Raw genomic sequence first — 21,609 nt, forward strand, 5'->3', positions numbered from 1 at the left:
TCCTCTCCCATGCTTTCCCTCTCCCTCTCTCTCTCTCAAAATAAATTTTAAAAATAAAAAGAAAAATAAACGAGTCTAAGAAATGCCCCTGGGGTTGCACAGCTAAGAAGCAGTAGAACCAGCATTGGAGTACCTGGTCTGAGTGATTCCAAGGCCAGAACTTCCCCAGCACCTCAATGTCGGGCGGCAGCATTAGAGTGGAAAGTAGGACCAGCAGGGGAAAGAGGCAGGCAGGAGTTCAAATTAAACCCTGAGGGATTTTTGTAGAACGGGATTGCTGAGCCTTCAAATTGGGGTGATGTTTTTGTGAGACCACAGTGCCACCTGCTGGCAGAAAGGAAAGGGGTGCTAAACGCAGATTGCTTAGAATACTGGATCGCGGCGGGGGGGTGGGGGGGGAGCAAGAGAAAGGATGGGAAGGGAGCCGAGTAAGGAGGAAAGAAGGGAGGAGAAAGATGGGGAAATTGAGATTTTGCAGAGGGAAAAGGACTAGGAGTCATTTGCTGCTCAGAAGAGGGGGCAGAAGCTACTAAACCTTGGCCATTTCCTTGAAAGTGTAGATGTGCTTGAGTGTGTGTGTGTGAGAAACAGAGACAAAGAAACACAGAGAGACAGAGAGACTTTAAGAATGTACCTCAGATGTTGCTTTGTTGTTTCTTAGTTGCTGGGGATCCGTCCACACATAGGTCAGAGTATGTGTGTATGCATGTGTTTGTGTGCACGCTCACGAGAGCTAGTAGGTGTTTATGTACATATCTCTGTGTGTGTATACAAATGGCAGCTTGGGCAGAGGTATGCGTGCCTGTGAGCACACAGGGTGTATGAATGTATCAGCAGATGTGGGCTAAGAAGCATATGTGCCCGGTGGTGGTGGAGGGCACCCAGAAATTCTGTGAGCTGCTTGTTTACCCTCAGATTTCTCTTCCTCCTTCAGATCAGGAAAGGTGTTGCTGCGGTTGGTGTTGCCAGGCCGACGAGGCCCGCTGCTCCAGTGGCTGTGGGGACAGATCTCCAGGCAGCAGGGGGCAGCAGGGCAAGAGGAGGCTGAGTGACTGCTGGGTGGGGCAGACGGGAAGGCAAGCAGAGGAGGAGGCCTTGAAAAGCCCTGCCCCGCCTACAGGTGAGCAGTGGTGTGTGAGAGCCAGCCCCGTCTCACTGCCTGCCCACTCAAGTGGCAATTCCCTGGAGTTGCCTGTCCCCTCTGGAGCCTCAGCAGATTCTTCTTTCAGAACTCACTACCAAGAGCCCTGAACAGGTGATGGTATAGGATAGGGATTATCCTATAAAGTGAAATCAACCTGTAAACAGGTTTGGGAAGCTGGGAGGCCAATGGGGAGGGTCCGGAAAGAGTCTAGGGCTGGGTTGGGAGAGAGGTCCAGGACATAGTGGTGCCAAGGAAGGGCATGAAGTAATCTGTAGTGTGGGGGCTAGGTTTGGGGCGCCAGCGGGGAAACCTGGGGTGTTAGTATCTCAGAATGTCAGGTGCTGGTAGAGGTCTGGGGCAGTACAAAGAGGTAGGGGTGTCAGGAGGATTTGGGAAAAGTCCTGAGGTGTCAGAGTCTAGATTCAGGGGAATTTTGGTGACTTATGGGCCCTGGATGCTGGAGTCTGCTATGTCAGGGTCCAAATGGCAGAGCCAGTCCAGGGGCCAGTGGAGGCACGTGGCACTAATTCCTAACTCACACTTGTCTGCCTCTCAGGAGCCACCATGCAGTGCTTCAGCTTCATTAAAACCATGATGACCCTCTTCAATTTCCTCATCTTTGTAAGTATGGGGGTTGTGGGCTCTTTGGGGCTCCCTATAAGAGTGGGTCACAACCTAAGCAGAGCCCAAGCTGGGAAATAGGACACTGCTGTGTCCAGACTCTGTGGTACAAATTTCCCATTATGATAGGGTGCAGAATTCTCCCCAAATGCCGAGTCCTGGTCTCAGGAGCAGCCTGGCTGCTACACAAGTTGGGGAGGAGAAGCGTAGGAGAAGGTCCTCCCTTCTAGGAAGCTTCAGCCCAGATTTAGCGCAGGGCAGTGTAGGCTAACAGGAGCGATTGTCCCCTTTTATAGGGACTGGGGGCCCAGTGAGAGGAAGAGGTTTGCCCAAGCTTACCTAGTGATCAAGGAAATTCAGTGGCCTCTGTAGGACAGGCAGCTGAAAGGAGAAATGCCTGAAGACCTCAGAGCAGAGAGTCGGCCTCAAGCAGCCTTTATTCATTCAACAAACCTCAAGCAGTCTTTATTCATTCAACAAACATTTATGTGCTAAGACTGTGCTAAGTGCTGGGGTGAAAGGTGAGCAAGCCCTTTCTCTGCCCTTGAGGATCTCAGATCCAGCAAAGCAGATAGGCAGACGTACTGTGTCTGGCCTTAGCAGAGGGGCTATGGGAGCCCACAGGAGGGGCCTGAACCCTGGTCAGAGAAGACTATCTGGAGGAAATAGGTGAGGCTGGGAATTTGCACTGGGTGAGGAGGTTGTAAAGCATGCAAAAAGACCCAGAGGCAATGAAATCGGATATTGTTCAGAAAACCAGGAACAGATTGTATAGGGCATGTTTGAGGAAGCTGAGTAATGAGGCATGAACCCTGGAGATGGTGGTGGAGATGGGGAGAAATGGACAAAGACAAAGGCCTCAGATGGTGGCCAAGGGGCAGAAGGGGGGCAAGGCAGACAGAGGTTTTGGAGGTAATGTCTGTGGCTCTGGTATGAGCAACCTGGGGGATGTCCCACAGGCAGCTGCATACCCAATGGGGCTGCAGCTCTGGTTGGAGCTGGACATGGATATTTGGAAGTCATGTGACCACAAATGGTCAGTGAAGCCACTGAGTGGGTAACAGCACTCAGGCAGAGTGACCTCTGAGAAACCCAACTTACAAGGATTATGTGGAGAAACGGCCACCAGGAAGCAGATAGAGAAAGAGCAGTGGAAAGAAATCAAGGAGAGCACAATCTCAGAGAGATCAGAAGGGCATGGCACATGAAGTGTCCACTAGATTTAGCACAGCATGGCACCACAGACCTTGGAGCCACACTAGAGTGGCTTAGAGTCAGTGAAAAGTGAGGAAGTAGAGACAGGAAGTGTAGATGGATTTTTGGAGAAATTGGGCTAGAGGTGAATAACCTGACTCCAATATGGTCCATGCCTTGGGCTTCTTTTAGCTTCAGGGCACTAGCCTTTATCCATATATCTGGAGAAGGCAAAGGGATCCCAGCAATATGGAGATAGTAGGGGCTCTGGTCCGAGGGGGTTAAAGGCAAATCCGGTTTGGTTTCTGGCCTCTGTTGGTCAGGCTTTGCCAGGCTGGGCAGGGCAGGGCAGGGCAGGTCTCAACCTCCTTGAAATTTGACCCTTATAGGCTGGGAGCCCAGCTCTCTGTCCTTGGGCAAACATGCCTGGGATCCAGCCACAATCTGCCACCTGGTTCTAGCCTCAGTTTCTATAGCTGGGCACCAAGGTGATGTCAGGCTGATTCATCTGCTGATACTCTGGATCAGGATGGCTTTGCTCTAAGAGGTGTGGCATCTGGATAGTGTACCTCCTGCCCAGTCTGGGCCTCAGCACCCCCTGAGGTTTGGGGTTGAGCAAGAGAGAGCCTCTAAAAGAAACCCTGGCTGTACTCCCCCTCTGGTGCCTCAGTTTTCCTGTGAGGCAAAGAGAGGTCTAGGTTAGATGAAGGGCAGGCCTCGAGTTTGATCCTGGAGAGGGGCCAAATGGGGCCTCAAGGTAGGTGTCTCTTCTCCCCGAGTCCCTCTCCAAGGTTGGAAGCAGGTGTAAACCTCAGCCCCACCTCTGTTGCCATGGTGACTGTTGAGCCTGTTCAAGCTACAACCCCACTGTTTCACCTATCAGAAGACAGAGGCGTTTCACTCTGCAAGGAAATGGGGTGGGTGGGGGGTACCCTGCTGCCCTCACCTGCTTGTTTTCACTCCTAGCTATGTGGCTTGACCCTGGCAGCAGTGAGGAAAAGTCTTGCCCTTCTCCCATCCTGTAGATATTTCTGGAACCCCTGATCCCATTTATATCTGCATAGGTGCTGGCTATGGGTGGCCCAGCTCCCATTTTTCTGGCTCTACAGAATATTTTCCTCCGTGCAGGATGAGTTTTTAAGACTCCTTAGCCAATAAAGGGAGAAACTTTCTCATTTCCCATCTTCCTGACTCAACTGCATGGTAAGGAGCTGCTTGCCTGCACTGTTTTATGGTCTGCCTCTCTGTCCCCAGCTGTGTGGCGTTGCCCTGTTGGCAGTGGGCATCTGGGTGTCCGTCGATGGGTCATCCTTCCTGAAGATCTTCGGGCCGCTGTCATCCAGTGCCATGCAGTTTGTCAACGTGGGCTACTTCCTCATTGCAGCTGGTGCTGTGCTCTTTGCTCTTGGTTTCCTGGGCTGCTACGGTGCTCAGACTGAGAACAAGTGTGCCCTCATGATGGTGTGTCAAACCCAGCTCCATAGGCCCATAACCGAGACCCGGGGCCCCCTCACCCTTGACACCAGGCTCTGGGGATCCCCAAACCGTGCTCTGGACTCCAGGGGCCTCAGCAGAGGGGGCAACTGCCTTGTTTTAATGGGTGGTGGGTTACAATAAGTGAGGCAGGAGGGACTGTCTCTAAAATTCAGACCTCTGTTCCCCATTCAGTTCTTCTTGATCCTCCTCATCATCTTCATCGCTGAGGTTGCAGCTGCTGTAGTTGCCTTGGTGTATACCACCATGGTGAGGAGAGGGGATGGGGCAAGGGGGAAAGATCGGGAAAAACCCTGCAAGTGGGCTGTGGCCTGTGAATGGCCGCCTTCCCTACCAGGCCCTAAGCATTGACCTGCCCCATCCAGGCTGAGCACTTCCTGACGTTGCTGGTAGTGCCTACCATCAAGAAAGACTATGGTTCTCAGAAGGACTTCACCCAAGTGTGGAACACCACCATGGAAGGGGTAAGGTGGGCTGGGGGAGATTTTGGAGTGGGGAGAAAAAATGAGGCCCCACTGACCACCCTTCCCTCCTCATTTCCAGCTCAAGTGCTGTGGCTTTAACAACTACACGGATTTTGAGGGCTCTCCCTACTTCATGAAGAACCATACCTTTCCCCCATACTGTTGCCTTGACGATGGCAATGGCACAGCCACAGAACCCTGCACCAAGGAGAAGGCTGATGACAACGTTGTACAGGTGTGGTGTGGAAGGTTGGGGGCTGCTTTAATGTCCTCAAAGTGCTGAATGAGGGAGGGGTGCAGCTGCTGACTATAGCCCCTCTCTTCCCTCCTCCAAGGGCTGCTTCAGTCAGCTTCTGTATGACATCCGAACCAACGCAGTCACTGTGGGTGCTGTGGCAGCTGGAATTGGGGGTTTGGAGGTAAGGGGCATGAGGAGGTTGGGGCAGGATATCCCCACTGGATCAGGGTGCTTGACCCATCTTGGAGGCCTTGCAGAAGGAGACAGACTTCTAACAGAGCTTCATGCAGAGTGTCTGGGAGGCAGGGGACTGAAGCGTAAGGACCCTGATCATATCCCTTATCTCTACCTATTCCTTTCCCACCAGCTGGCAGCCATGATCGTGTCCATGTATCTGTACTGCAATTTGAAGTAAGTCTGCTTCTGCCTCCGCCACTGCTGCTGCCACATAAGAACTGGGAAGAGGCATCCTGGCACTGTCAAGTGGCAGTGTTTGGGCTGAGGACAGGATCTAACAGTTTCATTTGGGCCAGAGTGGGCCCAGCCTTGCTGCTCTGGACTTGGGGCCAAATAGGGGACCACCCCCTTCCAGCTGTGCCTGAGTTTTCCTTCCAATGGTGGGGTTGGGGTCAGAACCTCTAAGGCAGTCAGTTCTCCTGCCCATACTTCCAGTCTGTCCCTTAAACCCTTGACACCCTTTCAAGCCAATGGGGCTCTCAGTGATCCCAGCAGCCCCGCTGCGGGATGAGAGAAAGGCACCCTAAAACATGGACACATGCAAAATCAGCAGTCACGAGGCGGATGTGTAGAAGGCTCTTCAGAACTCATAACCCAATTAAAATGTCTCCGTTTGGAACTCTTTTCATGTATCCTTGGAGAGGCAGGCCCATCTTGCCTCACTTGGCCTCAGATTCCTATGGGGCTGGTGACTCAGAAGGCCCCTGCAAAGGTCACAAGGGTGGAGGTAGATGCCTATTTTCCCCCTTCATTTGGATTCCAGGCCTGGGAGGGAGCCTAACAGGGATGACCAAGAGGGCACTCGGGGAGGAACTGGGGGCTGGGCCAGTCTGCCTTCCCATAATGTGGGAGGACTTTGACCTGAAACTACCCCCTCCTGGGTGGGGGCAGTGGACTGGAAAGCTATGAAAATAACAAGCCTGTGCCCAGGTGGGGGTGGAGAGACAAGAAATACTGCCAAGGCAATGGGAGGGTCACTTCTTAGGCTCTGGAATCCCTTCAGAAGCCCCCATCAGAGGATCCAAGCTGCCTACCCTTCTCACTCAGGCGAAGCCCATACCTGTCCTTGCCTTGGGGATTTTAGAAAGAACTTTGTTTATTTTGGTCTTGGCTTGCCTCTGGGACTCTACAGATCTGATCTCTTAATCTTAACCACCCCCAAGCTCTAGAAACTGTGCCTAGAAAGGCCAAGTGACTTGTTCCACGTCCACAACCTTCCCTGAAGGGCTGAGCCTTGACTTGGGCCCAGACTGTCTGACTCCAGAGTCTGGTGGGGTCCTGGCTGATGTGGAGTCCAATTTACCTGAAGGCCAGAATATCCCAGGTGTAGATCTGATTGCTGCTGAACCAGGACGGACAACACTAAGGAGGAAGGCTACAGCCAGCAAAACCCAGACTAGCAAACCAGTCCTCCTTACTCCCCACCTGGTTTTCCTAGGGCAGTCCAGAACTATTACCCCTTGCTGAGCCCGCGAAGGAACAGCAACCTGGAGAGAACCACACAGTGCCTGAGAGCTAGTCCCAGGTCCAGATCAGGAGCCTGCTGGGGGGCTGGGCAGGGAGAGCAACTAGTCCCTCTCCCCACCTTCACAACCTTACCATCTCTCACACACCACCCTTCCCCAGGTACCTACATGGAGGCTGCAGGGGATTTGTTTGCCCAGGGCGGGCCTCCACCACGTGAGCTAACTGCTCCTCAACTTGACTGTTGTGGCACCTCAAGCACTATCTCTAGCTCCAGCAAACACTGAAGGCGTCAGGGTGGCGAGAAATGTCGGAGCACCTGTGCCATGGTGGAGGGAGGGGTAGAGCTGATAAAAGGACGGGAGTTCTAGTCAGTTCCTGCCTCCCTGGCCAAGGCTCTACATAAGGCACTCACCAGACTTACCTTGAACAGACTCTGCAGGCTGACCCATCTCAAGAGGTGTGGTCTACACTAGATCCCTTAAATGTCCTGCCACCTGCCTTAGACTTTCTTATCCACTCCTTCTAGACAGTCCTATCCATTTCCTGGTGCTTCTATGACTAAGTTAGATCTTTCTAACTTCTTTGGATCACTGGCTAGGTGAGAATCTGATGAAAATGATGGCTTTTCAGGCTATCTGGGTGGCTCAGTTGGTTGAACATCCGACTTCGGCTCAGATCATGATCTCACAGTTTGTAAGTTTGAGCCCCACATCAGGTTTGCTGCTGTCAGCTCAGAGCTGCTTCAGTTCTTTTATTCCCCTCTCTCTACCTCTCCCTTGCTCATGCTTTCTCAAAGATAAACATTAAAAAAATAAGAAGAAACGGGGGTGCCTGGGTGGCTCAGTTGGTTTAGCATCTGACTTCAGCTCAGGTCATGATTTCATGGTTCATGAGTTCGAGCCCCACATTGGGCTCTGTGCGGACAGCTCAGAGCCTGGAGCCTGCTTCAGATTCTGTGTCTCCCTCTCTCTCTGTCCCTCCCCCACTTATGTTCTCTCTCCCTCTCTCCCAAAAATAAACATTAAAAAAAATTTTTTTAAGAAGAAATTGATAGCTTTTCTCCAGAAAAATTTATAGATATGGAATCTGCTTACAAAGTACCCAAAGGGGGGCACCTGGGTGGCTCAGTTTGTTAAGTGTCTGACTTTGGCTCAGGTCATGATCTTGCAGTTCATGAATTTGAGCCTTACATCAGGCACTCTGCTATCAATGCAGAGCCTGCTTATGATACTCTGTCTCCCTCTCTCTCTGCCCCTCTCCCACTTGCTTGCTCTCACTCTCTCTCAAAAATAAACAAACATTAAAGGGTGCCTGGGTGGCTCAGTTAGTTAAATGTCCAATTTCAGCTCAGGTCATGATCTTGCGGTTCCTGGGTTCGAGCCCCGTGTCGGGCTCTGTGCTGACAGCTCAGTGCCTGGAGCCTGTTTCAGATTCTATGTCTCCCTCTCCCTCTGCCCCTCCCCTGCTCATGCGCTCTCTCTCTCTCTCTCTCTCTCTTTCTCAAAAATAAATAAAACATAAAAAAATTTAAAATAATAAACATTAAAAAAAAAGTACCCTAAGGACCACAGATCCTTGTTCCTACAACTCCATCTTCAGCCCAGTCATAGCCTCCTGAATGATGCCACCCCAGTTCTGTTTCACTCACTTCCTTTCCAACCCCCCTAGACTCACCTGCTCTCCCATCACCTCCCCTAACGCCAAGTATCCCTTTTGCTCTGTTGCTTCATCTCTGGAGACAGGTACCTAAACAGACAAGCTAGGCAGGTTAACTGCCTGATGGGAAGAGGCTTGGGGTGGCTTCTGTAAGCTCAGCCCCAAGTACAGTGAGGCTAAGGTCAGGCTCAGCTGTCTTAAGGTGGAGCTTAGGGAAAAACCTTGGTGTTTGAGACTGGGGCATCCCCTGGTGGCCAAATGGTGCCAAATGGAAGCTAAACTCTGTGGAGGACAGTAAGGAAAACTCATTATCCATCATGACCATTCTCTCTCCTACCCATCTCTCTCTCTGTGTCTCTCTCTCTTCCCCCTCCCTGCCCCCCCGCCCCCACACAGTCACACCATCATAAAACACATCCCCAGAGGTTTTCTCCTTTTTTAATCAATGACCACCTTATCCAGCTTTGGAAACCTGGACAAAGAGGAGGCTGAGAAGAGGCCTGGTTCAGTGTCTGAGGGTCTCTGAGTGAGTCTGCATCAGCAGGTGGGCCCCAGCGGGCCTGTCCACGGGTTGGGCACAGCAGTTTCCTGAGTAAGAGCCAGCCCCACCCTCAGGGCAGCACCCAGCCAAGAAAGGAATCAAGGCCCTCCAGGCTTCAGCCTTTTCCCAAGGTCCTCAGGACAGTCAATAAATAGGTTAGATTCTGAGCCAGGCTTGGGAGGAGGGAGTGTGCAAAGGGCAGGATCAGCTGCCCAGGGACCCCGATGATTCCCAGGTACTATCCTGCCCCTTCCCACAAGGAAGTAAATAAATAGACCTCCAACTCAAGAACAGGGGCGTTGGAGCAGGGGAAGCCTCCCCTTGAGTTAGTAATTAAGTCTCATGTTAAAAACAAACCAGCCCCAACCCCTGCCAGTGTCTACAAAATCCTACAGGATGGGGTGAAGGGCTAGCCTGCCTGGGGGTACACAGTACCCAGCCCTGCAGGGTCCTGGAAGAGGTCTCATGTCTGTTCTGCAGCTCCTGGGGCTCCCTCTTCCTTTGGGGGTGGCTCCAGGAAAATTGGGATGATGGATGGTGGCTTCTTCACCCTGGAAAGATAATTTGAAAATGTATAGGGAAAAGGTAATTAGCTATGCCCGCTAATCCCACTAGACTCTCACGTCCCAGGGCAAAAAAGAGTCACTCACGAGTAGGGGGAGGCTGGGACGCCCACCACCAGGAAGTGATTCTTCTTCCGAAACAATCTCCACAGGCCCCGGTGGTTGCCACGCACATCCAGGTCCCAGATATGGAGGCACTGGTAGGAGTGGGACAGAGTGAGAGGCAAGGGTCAGAGAGCTGTGGGGAGGGGCCACTGAGGACCCTTGGCTCAGCCTCCAGCCCCTCAACAGTCTCAATTTGTAAGAGGTAGCATCTTCTAGAATATGGAATTGGACAAAGGGTTTGAAAGAGGGGTTCCCAGAGGATGAAGAAAAGGTTCTGAGGTAGAAGATTCCAGAACAAAGGCTCCCTGTATCTGGTGGGGAGGAGTAAACCTGGGGTGGGTATGTTAGTGGGGCACCTTGGCAAGCTGGGTCCAGGTGATAAAGTCATCATCTTTCTCCATTCGGATGAAGGCCACATAGGTGTGGCCCTCTGTGTCTGGCAGGAAAGAGTCTTCACAAGGGTTCTTGCTGTGGTCCAGAACCTCAGCTTCGCTGCAGCAGAGGGTAGGGGAGAAAGGCCAAGACAGAGCCTGCTTCATGGGTGTGTTTTACAAGGTCCTGTGCTTAGTTTAAAGCTCTGCTATTGCTGTCTTGAAATTCTTAATTTTTCAACAAGGTGTCCTGCTTTTCATTTTGCAGCGGGCCCCAAAAATAATGGGGTCAAGACCCCCAGTATTTGCCTCCTCACTCCCTGCCATATATCCCTACTGCCATAGGCCATACCTGAGCAGCCTGTGAATTTCTGCTTCATAAGCTTCCTTCTTCAGACTGAAGGAGAAGGAAAAATGGGTCAGAGGAAGGGGTAACCCCTCAGGTTCCAGGGGCAAGGCAAGGGATTACATGGGAATTGGGTGGCAGCAAGGCTGGGGTAAACAGCAGGCCCCAGGGTTGGAGGGGAATATTGGGGATTGGTCATCAAGGCTCCTAGATATCCTCCCCTCTGCCCTGTCCCCATCCCTGACCTGTCCACGTTCCTGAGCTGGACACCTGGAACCGTGTTGAACTTGTGCTTCTTGAAGTAGGCCTCCTGAAGTGGGTGTGAGGGTGAACATTAGGGCATTACACTGTCAGGCCCACACCCACCCATTGACCCACCACATAGCCACAAGGCCCACAGATGAAGTCCTGGACCCACAGAGGTCCCCCTAATTTCCCTCCATCTTCCCCATCCTCCTCTTTGTAGCATCCTTGGCCAGATCTCATAGCCTTTTTTTTTTTTTTTTTTTAAGTTTATTTATTTTGAGAGAGAGAAAGACTGTGAACAGGGGAGGGGCAGAGAGAGAGGGAGAATCTCAAGCAGGCTCTGCACTGTGAGTGCAGAGCCCAATGCAGGGCTCAAACTCAAGAAACTGTGAGATCATGACTTGAGCCAAAATCAAGAGTCAGATGCTTAACTGATGGAGCCACCCAGGCGCTCCTGCTCTTACTAGCTTTAATTTCAGCTCCCCCATTGCTAGAGACCTCATGCCCACACCAGCAGCTCATGCTCCTGACCCCTGGGTTAGTCCCTATTCCCAGTGGTTCTCCCCGGGTCTGCTGTTGTAGAGCCACAGAAGCCAGAAACAGGCCCTGTGGGGACCAGAGGGCAAAAGGCCAGGCTGAGCTGAGACGGAGGAAAGTGCTAAGACCAAGGTACTGAAAGTGTCAATGCCTGCCCCTCTCTGGGAGATGAGTAGGGTCTTGTATAAGCCGATCTTTCAGGGTCCTTCTGGAATCTAGGAGGTTCTAAGCTGCCCATATGTTCCTTTGGGCTGGCCTGTCTCAATGCATACTCTTGCTGTATGTGGGGAGTGGCCCTTTGGACACAGCCATGTAAAGCATGGAGGCCCGGGGACGTCCCTGTTCACTTTGGGCTGAGGCTTGGGCCCCTCCACTTGCAAGGACAGGAGAGGGCAAAGCTTCCAGGGCTGCATAAGCGCCTGGTGGCAGAAATCCCCTCCCCACACCCACAGTCGGGTGCTAAGAATAGTAATAATAAAAAAAATACGAGCTAACCCTTATATAATGCTTGCAGTTCGAAGCATTTTACATATATTAACTCATTTAAGCCTCATAACCTGGAACCCTTGTGATAGGTAGTATCTTTATCCTCATTTTACAAATAAGGAAACTGAGGCAAATGAAGATAAGGAATTTTCCCCAAAGTTAATAAGTGGAAGAGCTGGGACTGCTCTAGAGTCCATGTTCTTGCTCTATCTACTATTCTGTGCCCACCTCCACAATATCCCTGCCTCCCACTCACGTGGAAGTAGCCATTCATGTTGAGGCCAATGATGCCGAAGTGGTAGGATCTGGAAACATCAGGGATGATGCACTCTCGGCCTCGGCGTTGTTCAGGCATCCGCATCCACATGTCCCAGTCCCAGAGCTGGGGGCATGGAAGATTATGATGGTTAAGAGGTTTGGAGCTGGGAGGGGACTCCAGCCCACTCACCCTACCCTGCCAGGGCACCTTTTCCGGTGTGGGCCACTTGGGCTCAAGCTCCTCCTTATACAGGGACTTCCTGAGCACCCAGCCCAGGCCAGGCATGGTCTCCACACGGTACAGCAGTGCTGGGTCCTCAGCTGTGTGTTCATATCCCTGGGGACAGGGGTGCCATGGTGGGAGGTATCAGCTTGGTGCTTGTGCTGTACCAACACCCCAGCTGACCCCTGGCCACTTGGCTTACTTGGTCGTTCCAGGCAGAGATACAGTACAGGCTGTCGTCCTCTTCTAGTAGGTGGATGGACTGGCTCAGGAAACTGAGACAGGCAGGGTCCAAGGGTTCAGGGAAGGACAAGGACAAACCCAGTCACACAGTGATGCTGGAGGAGCTAGAGATGGGACTCAGGAGTCATGCCTACTTGTCCCTTCCCCCAAATCCCCACTGTGTCTACCCATCCTTCTACTCTCTACTCCAACCCCAACACCTGCTGTCCTACCTTTGCAGGCTTTCCCCCCACTTTTAAGCTTATTTCCCTCAGAAAGCTCTCCCAGACATCCCACTGCCTTCTTTCCTGGAGACCCAGTTAAGCAAAGAGGCCCAAGGAAGCCTATAGGAGCTGAGTGGAGAGGTACTTATGGAAGGGCACTCCCCTCACCTGAAAAAGTCCACAGCAATGTCCAGGTCCTCTTCCAGAACCACGGCAAACCTGGCTTCCTGCAGGGGGGAGGGGGACAGCATGACTCCAAGGGGGCCTTTCCCATCCTGTGCCTCCTCCACCCCCATCTTATTTCTCAAGCAGCACTACCCCTGTTTTCCACATCAGGAAGCTGAGGTCCAGAGAGGAGAAGAGCTTGCTATATAATAAGACCAGACCTTATACCCATGTTTCTCCTCCCTAGGTCCAAGGACTTTGTCCTTACTACTCACCGGAAACAGGTTGAAAGTGGCAGTGAGGCTGGCTTTGTAGTGCTGGGTGGGGAGCGGAAAGAGGGCACGTGAGCTTTGGGGTGGATGGCAGGGTCAGGTGTCTGCCCCTTCCATCCTTGCCTAGGCAGTACCTGAGACACACGGGCATTCTTGATGCTGATAGGAGTGTGCTGGATGCCCCTCAGACCAAACAGGGCCACCACATCCATTGGCTCCTAGAAGGCATGGCCACTGGTCACATTGTGAGCCACCTCCCCCTGCCCACCTTGCAGGCTCCGCCATGCCAAACCATTCACATTTCACAGCCCTTGCCTTGGCCGTCTCTTGTGATCATTGCTACTCAGGACCCACGGCCCTGGGCTCTGCTCTTCCCATAGCCCCCAAACCCCACTCACCTCATAGTAGCCATCGATGAAAACCGTTATCATCTGGGGAGACACCCCCTGGGCTGAGAGTAGAGAGCGCAGCATCCTGGGGAGCCCAGGGATGGGTTAGGTCTCTGTCACCCAACTCTGGGTTCCCTTGTGCTTATAGATGGGTCCACATCCCCCTGTTCACCCACATGGGTGAATGGGCCTAGAATCTGTTGCCTTTCTGCCCACCTCAAGAGTTCCTCCTGCAGGCAGATAAGCTTGAGGGTCCCACTTGCTAAGCACCCTCCTGTTCAGTGCTGGATACAGCCCACTCCCAGGCTCACCTGTACAAGTAATTGGGCCGGTTCCCTGCAATCACAGCCACAGGCACATTAAGGACCTTGTTGTCTGGGAGCTGAGGGAGAAACAGCTTTTAGTTCTTGCCTCACTCCCTCTTCACATTGGGATCCCCACCTAGGGAAGAGTTCTTTGGGGAGAAGGCGACTCCAGAGTAGAGAGGGAAAAGGCAGAGGGTCTCCCTGTCCCGGCCCTCCCATACACTCAACCCATATCCAACTCCAGGCCTTTGTTCACATGGCCTACTCTTCCCCCCAACAGGATGCCCCCCCCCCCCCCCGTCTTTCAGAGCTCAGCACAGATCCTCGGGTCCTGGTTCCCTCTCAGGCTGAGGTAGGGAAAGCCCAACCTGGCTCTTTCCTAGGGCCTCTGGCCGAGTTGAGAAGGAGTCCAAGCCTCACTGTCTAAGGCTGCACTCACTGGGTCAGGGCTGAACTCGATGGGTGTGGGGTCCTTGCAGCTGCACACACTCCCATAGCCCTCAACTTTGCTGCAGAAGCGCCGGCGGCGACGGTTCAGCTCTGTGTCTGCCCAGTGGCACTCGGCCTCTGAGGGAGGGATGGGGTCAACAGGATGAGGCATGTAGGGGCAGAAGACCAGTGTGGTTTACAAAACCCCAGGCACTCAGTCAAGAGAATAAAGCTCCATTAAGAGGACCCAAATCCCCACCTCCAGCCCAGGCACTGCCCTGGAGCCCAGACCCCACTAACCCCACCTTCAGCTGAGCTCAGCGGCACATCTGTCTTCAGCAGGACTGGGTCCCCCCAGGAGGAGAGGGCAGGTGACTTAGAATGTTTCTCCCCAAGGACAGGACCTAGCAGGGGGCAGGAATGAGGGGCAATGGGGGCCCAGGCTCCAGTTTGAAAGCTTCTTCCCAACTCTCTGCCCACTTTCATCCAGCCCACCACTTCTGGCTCCTATTTGCCCCCAACCCCACCCCATCTCTTGGTGTTCTGTTCCTTCCAGACCCCTGATACTTTAGGGTGGATGGCCCATGGTGCCGGTACCTCCTTTCCGTCCCACGAAGGCCCAAGTGTCCCTCCAGCCCAGGGCAGGGCCAGCCTGACTGCCCAGGCTCCTCAGCAGAGCCTTGGCCGTGTCCTTGAGGTGGAAGGAGCCCTCGTCCTGGGAGACCAGAGAGGGTGGTCAGCCTGCCTGCCATGGTTGTGGGTGACCTGGCTTCATGGAGCACTCGCTATGTGTCAAGCATCACGCAAAACCTTTTATTTAAATTAGCTCGTTAAATTATCCCAACAACCCTCTGAGGTTACTATCCTTTCACAGTTAAGAAAACTGAAGGTTTAGAGAGATTCTGAGAATTATCCAAGACGGCCATGCTAGTAAATCCTTACCATGATCCCATACAATCTGCATCTCTCCGCTCTTTTCCCACCACTCCCCTCCCCTCCCTTAGTTTGCTCCAGCTCCACTGGCATCCCTGCAATTCCTCAAGCATGCTAAGCACCTTCCCACTTCAGGGCCTTTGCGCTCGTCAATCTTCTTCTCTAGAACACTCTTCCTCCAGATAGCCACCTGGCCCTCTCCTTACTTCCTCCAGCTTTCTGTTTACGTCACTTGCTTAACAGACACCTTCCCTTTCTAAAATGCATCACCCATTATTCTGTCTTCCCTGCTTCACTATCTTCAGTAAGTTATCATTTCCTGACATCACACATTTATCTGGCTTTTTTGTTGTTGATCTTGCCCCACAGAATGTAAGCTCCATAAAGGTTGCTTCTGATTGTAGCTCTAGCACCCAGATCAGTGCCTGGCATGCAGTAGTTGCTCAATAACTATTTGCTAAATAAAAATGACAAGGCTAAGATTGGAACCTGTATTACCTTCCTCCAGAGGTTCTTCCCACTATGCTTTATGAGGGGTATAGAACCCAGGGCCATGAGCAAAGTTGGAATTGGGGGCATTGGGAGAAGGACCAGGGCAGAGTTACTGACCTTGACAGTGCAGATGAGCACTCGGCCAGGTGCCACCATGTTGAGGAACAGCACCATGGCCTCATCCTCATGAGGTGAATATGTGTCAAACACACGCTTTGCCATCACATGGCCCTGGCAGGGACATACCTCTCATGAGTTAATGTCACCAGCAAGGTGGGCTCAGCTTCAGCCCTCCAGGTCCCCCACCCCTAGAACCTCACCGTGGCCTGGTTGAGAACGATGACATGGATGCCCCGGCCTTGCTCCCGAGCCTCGTCCTCCAGCACCTACAGGGTGGCAGAGACAAAATCCAACTCTTCATGGTGGCATTCAAGGTCTCTCTGTCTTATGGGAATTTAAAAAGTCAGCTGCATGAAACCTCTCCTCCTGCCTATGCCTCTGTTAACAGTTCTTTTCTGACCCAGCCTGAATGCCACCTCTTCCAGAAAACCTCCTTAAGTTATCCATTAGAGAGATCAGATCTTTCTAGAACCCTCCTCTCTACGGCTTTCAGACTCTTAGAGCCCTAACGTCTCTTCCTCGTGCTGGAGATATTATAATCCATCAGATTAAGCCCCTCGAACTGGGGCCAGCTCTGATTACCTCTAGGTCCCCAATGCCTGGAACTAGGCTGAGGTCAAAGAAGGGACCAGAAAACAGTTATGGGATAAGTCAATGAATTATCTACCTACTGATACTAACGATCACTTTGCATAATATTCCACTACATGCAACACATTTCACATACTTTGCTTTTAATCCTGACAAGGAGAAATCATTAGTCCCAGCCTTTAGATAAGGAACTGAGGCCTCCAGAGCCACATAGTTTGAAAGTGGCAGAGATGCAGTACCCACTTAGGCAGTGGATCCCAGAGCCACGGACCCACACCCTGAGTAGAATACAATGACTGTACACCCGACACTGGCCCACTTACCGTAGTGCCATCCACAGCTACGTATACTTTGCTGCGGCTTGAGTACACCTCCACATCCAGAACCCGTCGGGGACCACTGCCCCTGCGCCGTGACGGCTCTAATCGGCCCAGGGCCTCATCTGTAGAGGTGCAAAGGTCAGGGAGATGGTCTTTCCAGCAGCATCTCATCCCTTGGGATCTGCCTACCATTTCAGCTGTGAGATCCCGGGGGACCCCTCCCCCACCACCACTCCACCTCAACAGCCAATCCCATCCTCAGCCTGGCCCCACCATAGTCTTGTTCTGGCTCCGAGTCTCCATTGGCCTCACTGATTGCTCGACGCGTGTCCAGGATCAACTTGATGTTGACAATGACGGTCACCAGTAGGAAAAGCACTGCCCCTGTCTGAGAGGAGCGGTAGGGATGACTAAAGAGGGGCACCCCCTCCAGATCATTGAGGGTCTTCCTGAAAGGAGGGCCCTGGCTGCAGTGAGGACACAGGGAGATCCTGGGGCCTCTCGTCCCTCTGTCCACCCAGTTCTACTCCCCCCAGCCAGGGTCCAGTTTCACAACCACCTCCTCCTGGGAACCACCCCTGACCCTTCTCTCTTCATCAGGGCCCTTCCTACCCAGAGCTCCTGTATTCTTCCATTTGAGGCCCTGATTTCCTTGGTCCCCTCCACAATTAGTTCCTAGAGATGGAGCCAGTCCCAGAGAACCAAGCTGGGGATCAGAAGACCTGGGTCTTAGCTCTGACTGCCTGACAGGTGTGTGTACCCCTGGGCAAAGCCTTCCTGATTAGACTTCAGGTTTTTGTCAGAAGCCTAGGAGGTTGTACTTGGGTTCTGATTCTAGAACTCTGGGCCCAAACCACCACCTCGTAGCGACGTGACACAAAGAGGTTTCCTCTCTAGAAACCTGCCGCCCCTTTCCAGGGTTGGGGGTAGCCAAGGTAAGTCCCAGTGCCAATAGTCTAGGCTAGGGTAAAGCTGGGAGGGAGCCCCTAGGAGGTTTGGGACATTTCTATACCTGACAGAATCTCCGCAGGGCCCGCTGGTTGGTCAGTTTATACTTCCAGGTAAGATACCAGCTCCGCTTCTTCCGAGCCCCAAAGGGCTTGATGAGGGAGCTGGGCTTCCAGTCGTCCATGCCGGATTGGGGAGTCACCACTGTCCTGGCCAACCCATGCCTTCAGGAATCTGAGAGGACCAGAGGGTCACATGGAGTAAGGTGTTCCTCCCAAAGTCTGATACCTTCTAGGGAGACCAGGGAGGACCTCCCAGCAACGCTTCCCTGAAGACATCCACGCTGTGTGACCTGAGAAAAGTGGCTCAACTTCTCTGGAGAGGAAACCTTCAGAGGGGTCAGATCACCTGGAAACTCCCCCTGGGGCTGGGGTAACTGACACAGCTGCTCGGGGACCTTCCCCCCCCTCCCGCCCCCCGCGCCGGAGAAGGGGCCAAATAATTGGCTCTCGAGGTTTATCAGCTCCTAAAAGGGCCAAGCTCCAGGTCTTCCTAGTCCTGTTGTGGGCAAAGGGCGGAGACAACCCCCTTCCCCAGCCCCCAATCCTCCACCCCCTTGCGCCCTCGCCCTCTCCTATCTGGCCCCATTCTTCTCCTCCCAGGGCTCGGGGCCGCCTGAGGACTCGGGAAACCTGCCCCGGCCGCGCCACCCCTCCCGGACTCTTGCCCAGAGGCACTCACGGCTCAGGGGGCCCGGGCCCCACTCGGGCCCCTCTGGGGCCCGCACTGCTCGGCCCGGCGCGCCGCGGCCTCCGCCTCCTCCATGCCGTTCGCGGCCCCGCCCCGGCCCGGCCCGGCCCGCCTCCCCGCTTCCGCCGCCGCCGCCGCGGGGTGAGAGGGCGGCGGGCGGCGCTTAGGGCGGCGGCGACGAGTGTCAGCAGCCCGCGAGTGCCGCGAATACTCAGCAGCCCCCGGCTCGCAACCAGCGGGCGGGGTGGCTGCTGGGGGAGAGCAGATCCGGCCCCCCACCCCCCACCCCCGACGTCTTGGTCCCCAGCATCGCCGATGGCAAACTGGATTCAAGTCGGAGTCCTAGAGATTTGGACTAGACCACTCGGGATTCCAGGGTCATAGGGCCTACAGGCCTCGGACACAGCTGCCTGCTCCCCTTGCTTGGCCAAGGCTGCATGCACCTAGGTCTAGGGTATGCAGGCCTAGGGTATGCGTTTGGAGGCTGAGGGGAATTAAAAACCTGCTTCTACCACGACCCGAGACCTTGGGCAAGTCACTGCACATCTCAGCCTAGGTTCCCTCATCTGTGAAATGCTTACTCTATATGATGCTTACTCTATGCCAGTCACTGTTCAAGCACTTTACTTCCATCAACTCATTGAATTCCACAACCCCATGAGTTAGGTGCTATTACTAATGAGGCCCAATGTCACAAAGCTAGGAGAGCTAGAATTCAAACCTAGGCATCCCAGCTCCGGATTTTACTCACAACCCCTGTCCTATACTGACAAGAAAAATACAGAGTTGTTGTGAAGGTTTAATGAGATAATACATATAAAGCACTTAACATAGTAATTCTCAAACTTTACCTTGCATCAGAATCACTTGGAGGGTGCCTTAAAACACAAATTGCTGGGCCCCATTCTAAGAGTTTTTGATTCATAGTCTGGGGTAGAGCAGAATACTGCATTTCTAACAAGTTTCTAGGTGATGGAGATGCTTATTTGAAGTGAATGGGTAGCTATGCAAGTTGTAAGCAGAGGAGCAATATAGTCCCATTTAAGAGAACCTTTACTGTTTTGTGAAGACTGTTTTAAAAGGAAACAGAGGAAGCCAGACCAGTTAGATTTTTTTTTTTTTGAGCTCTCCATATTCCACCTGCTCCCTACATGGTGGGATGGTATTCCCCCCCCCCCCCCCACCAAATGTTAACAGTACTTATCTTAGAAGCTAAGATAATAAGTGATTTTTCCTAATAGGTATGTATTAGAGAACAGAAGAAAATGCAACACATTTTATTAGCATTTGAAAAAGATGTCCCTCAGGGCTCCTTCCTGATCTTCACTCCTCAATCTCACTTTCTATGGAAGATCATATCCACTCTCTTGACCTCTGTAACCACCTAGATTCTTACACTCATATCTGCAGTCCTAATATTTCCTGAGCTCCAGGCTGACCTGTATCTAATTGCCTGCTGGACATCTTCACAGGCCCCTCCAACTCAATGTGACCCCTGCTGTAATCATCTCTTCCCACTCTTAGATCTCTTTTGGGGTTCCCTTCCTTGGTGAATGACAGCAGGAACAGCTGAAGTCATCCTTGACTCCTCATCTCCAACAACCAGCCGAGTTGTCTTTACTCACCAGCATACTCTCTGCACCACGCGCAATGGCTAGCAAATGGTAGATGCTCCATAATATTTATTGAAATCACTCGTTTCCTGAGCAAATACTCATGAATGCCACTATAAACAAATAAATGTAACCAGTCACCAAGTCTTGTCAGTCTTACCTCCTTAAGAGTCCTCCATTGTGGTCTAACTGTTCTCCAATCTCACAACCTGCCCCTCCCTAGTCCAGTCCATTTCAGTTTCTTCCCTTCCAACCAGGTTCCTTGACTCCAGATTTGTACCCCTCCAATCCTTTCTCCTTGCAAAATCCAGAGCAGTTTTTCAAAAAGGTAAATCTGGTTTTTAACCTCTGATTTAAAACTCTTCTGTGGATCAAGAGATATCAAGGAAAAACACATTACTTAAGGTTACAAGGTAACCATTAGATGACCTAAAAATAGTGATAGAAATATTTAGGGTCAGTGGAAGAAGGGAAGTACAGAGTGTGAGATAAATCTATATTTATCATAATAGGAAGTCAGTAGATGATATTTAAAATTAATAAATAGTAGTACTGTATAAGCATATGTAGAGTTATGTGTATAAACACCAGAAAAAAAAAAAAAGCTGAACATCATTGTCTTTGGGGTGTGGGTATAGAGGTGGGAAAAGATAAAGCAGGGTTTGCATTGTAAATCCTTCTGTGACCATGGGCTGAAATAATTTGTATTAAAAACCCAAATCAAGGGGCGCCTGGGTGGCGCAGTCGGTTAGGCGTCCGACTTCAGCCAGGTCACGATCTCGCGGTCCGCGAGTTCGAGCCCCGCGTCGGGCTCTGGGCTGATGGCTCGGAGCCTGGAGCTTGTTTCCGATTCTGTGTCTCCCTCTCTCTCTGCCCCTCCCCCGTTCATGCTCTGTCTCTCTCTGTCCCAAAAATAAATAAACGTTGAAAAAAAAATTTTTTTTAAAAACCCAAATCAAGCCAAAACAACAACAAAAAAAGTTTTTCATGGCTCCTCATTGCTTATAAAATATAATCCAAGCACTATAGAACTATCTTCTACAGTTCTACAGCATCATGGCCATCGCCTGGGAGCTTGTTAGAAAAGAAGAATCTCAGACCCCATCCCAGATCTACAGAATTACAATCTGCATTTTAACAAGATGTGCAGATAGTTCATATGCACAGTCAAGCTTAAGAAGCATCAGTCTACAGGATCTGATCTGTCTGGCCCATGTGGACCTTTCATCTTCCATACTGATTACTTCTCAGTGGCCAGAAGAACGTTACTTTCTTTCTTGTTTGTTTGTTTGTTTAGAGCAAGCAGGGGAGGGACAGACAGAAAGGGAGAGAGAGAATCCCAAGCAGATTCTACACTGTCATTACAGAGCCAGATACGGGGCTTGAACCAACAAAACGTGAGATCATGACCTGAGTCTAAACCAAGAGTCCCTTGCATAACCAACTGAGCCACAAGGCACAGAATGTTACTTTCTATTTCTTTAATCTAAACTCAGTGGCTGGGAGGGGTGGTGGTGGTGCCTGACTGACTCCCTCTTGATCCCCGGTTGTGAGTCTGAACTCCACCTTGGATGTAGAGATTACTTACAAACAAACTTAAAAAAATAAATTCAGTGGCTACACTGAAAGTGGTGTGTGTGTGTGT

The 21,609-nt window shown here is 51.9% G+C and overlaps 2 protein-coding genes across 2 annotated transcripts; one reads left to right on the top strand and one right to left on the bottom strand.

Annotated features, from left to right (window-relative positions):
• The first annotated feature begins 1,111 nt into the window (after positions 1–1,111).
• On the top strand, positions 1,112–6,011 carry TSPAN1 (tetraspanin 1). The gene is made up of 8 exons (XM_030327449.1): positions 1,112–1,255; positions 1,701–1,765; positions 4,214–4,420; positions 4,628–4,702; positions 4,819–4,917; positions 4,997–5,152; positions 5,253–5,336; positions 5,523–6,011. The coding sequence occupies exons 2-8, from the start codon at positions 1,709–1,711 to the stop codon at positions 5,568–5,570; spliced, it is 726 nt and encodes a 241-aa protein (XP_030183309.1). The 5' UTR covers positions 1,112–1,255; positions 1,701–1,708; the 3' UTR covers positions 5,571–6,011.
• Positions 6,012–8,937: 2,926 nt separating this feature from the next.
• On the bottom strand, positions 8,938–18,431 carry POMGNT1 (protein O-linked mannose N-acetylglucosaminyltransferase 1 (beta 1,2-)). The gene is made up of 22 exons (XM_030326789.1): positions 18,343–18,431; positions 17,666–17,835; positions 16,927–17,041; positions 16,657–16,775; positions 15,943–16,008; positions 15,740–15,853; positions 14,795–14,912; positions 14,503–14,601; positions 14,208–14,335; positions 13,775–13,845; positions 13,473–13,548; positions 13,209–13,292; positions 13,078–13,119; positions 12,806–12,864; positions 12,394–12,466; positions 12,177–12,305; positions 11,967–12,092; positions 10,687–10,751; positions 10,448–10,492; positions 10,081–10,216; positions 9,707–9,816; positions 8,938–9,607 (listed from the first exon to the last, which is right to left on the bottom strand). Exons 2-22 carry the CDS (start codon positions 17,783–17,785, stop codon positions 9,520–9,522), a joined length of 1,983 nt encoding a protein of 660 aa, XP_030182649.1. The 5' UTR covers positions 17,786–17,835; positions 18,343–18,431; the 3' UTR covers positions 8,938–9,519.
• Between the last annotated feature and the right edge of the window lie 3,178 nt (positions 18,432–21,609).

This window comes from Lynx canadensis, chromosome C1 (assembly GCF_007474595.2).
Source record: "Lynx canadensis isolate LIC74 chromosome C1, mLynCan4.pri.v2, whole genome shotgun sequence".
Taxonomy (NCBI): Eukaryota; Metazoa; Chordata; class Mammalia; order Carnivora; family Felidae; genus Lynx; species Lynx canadensis.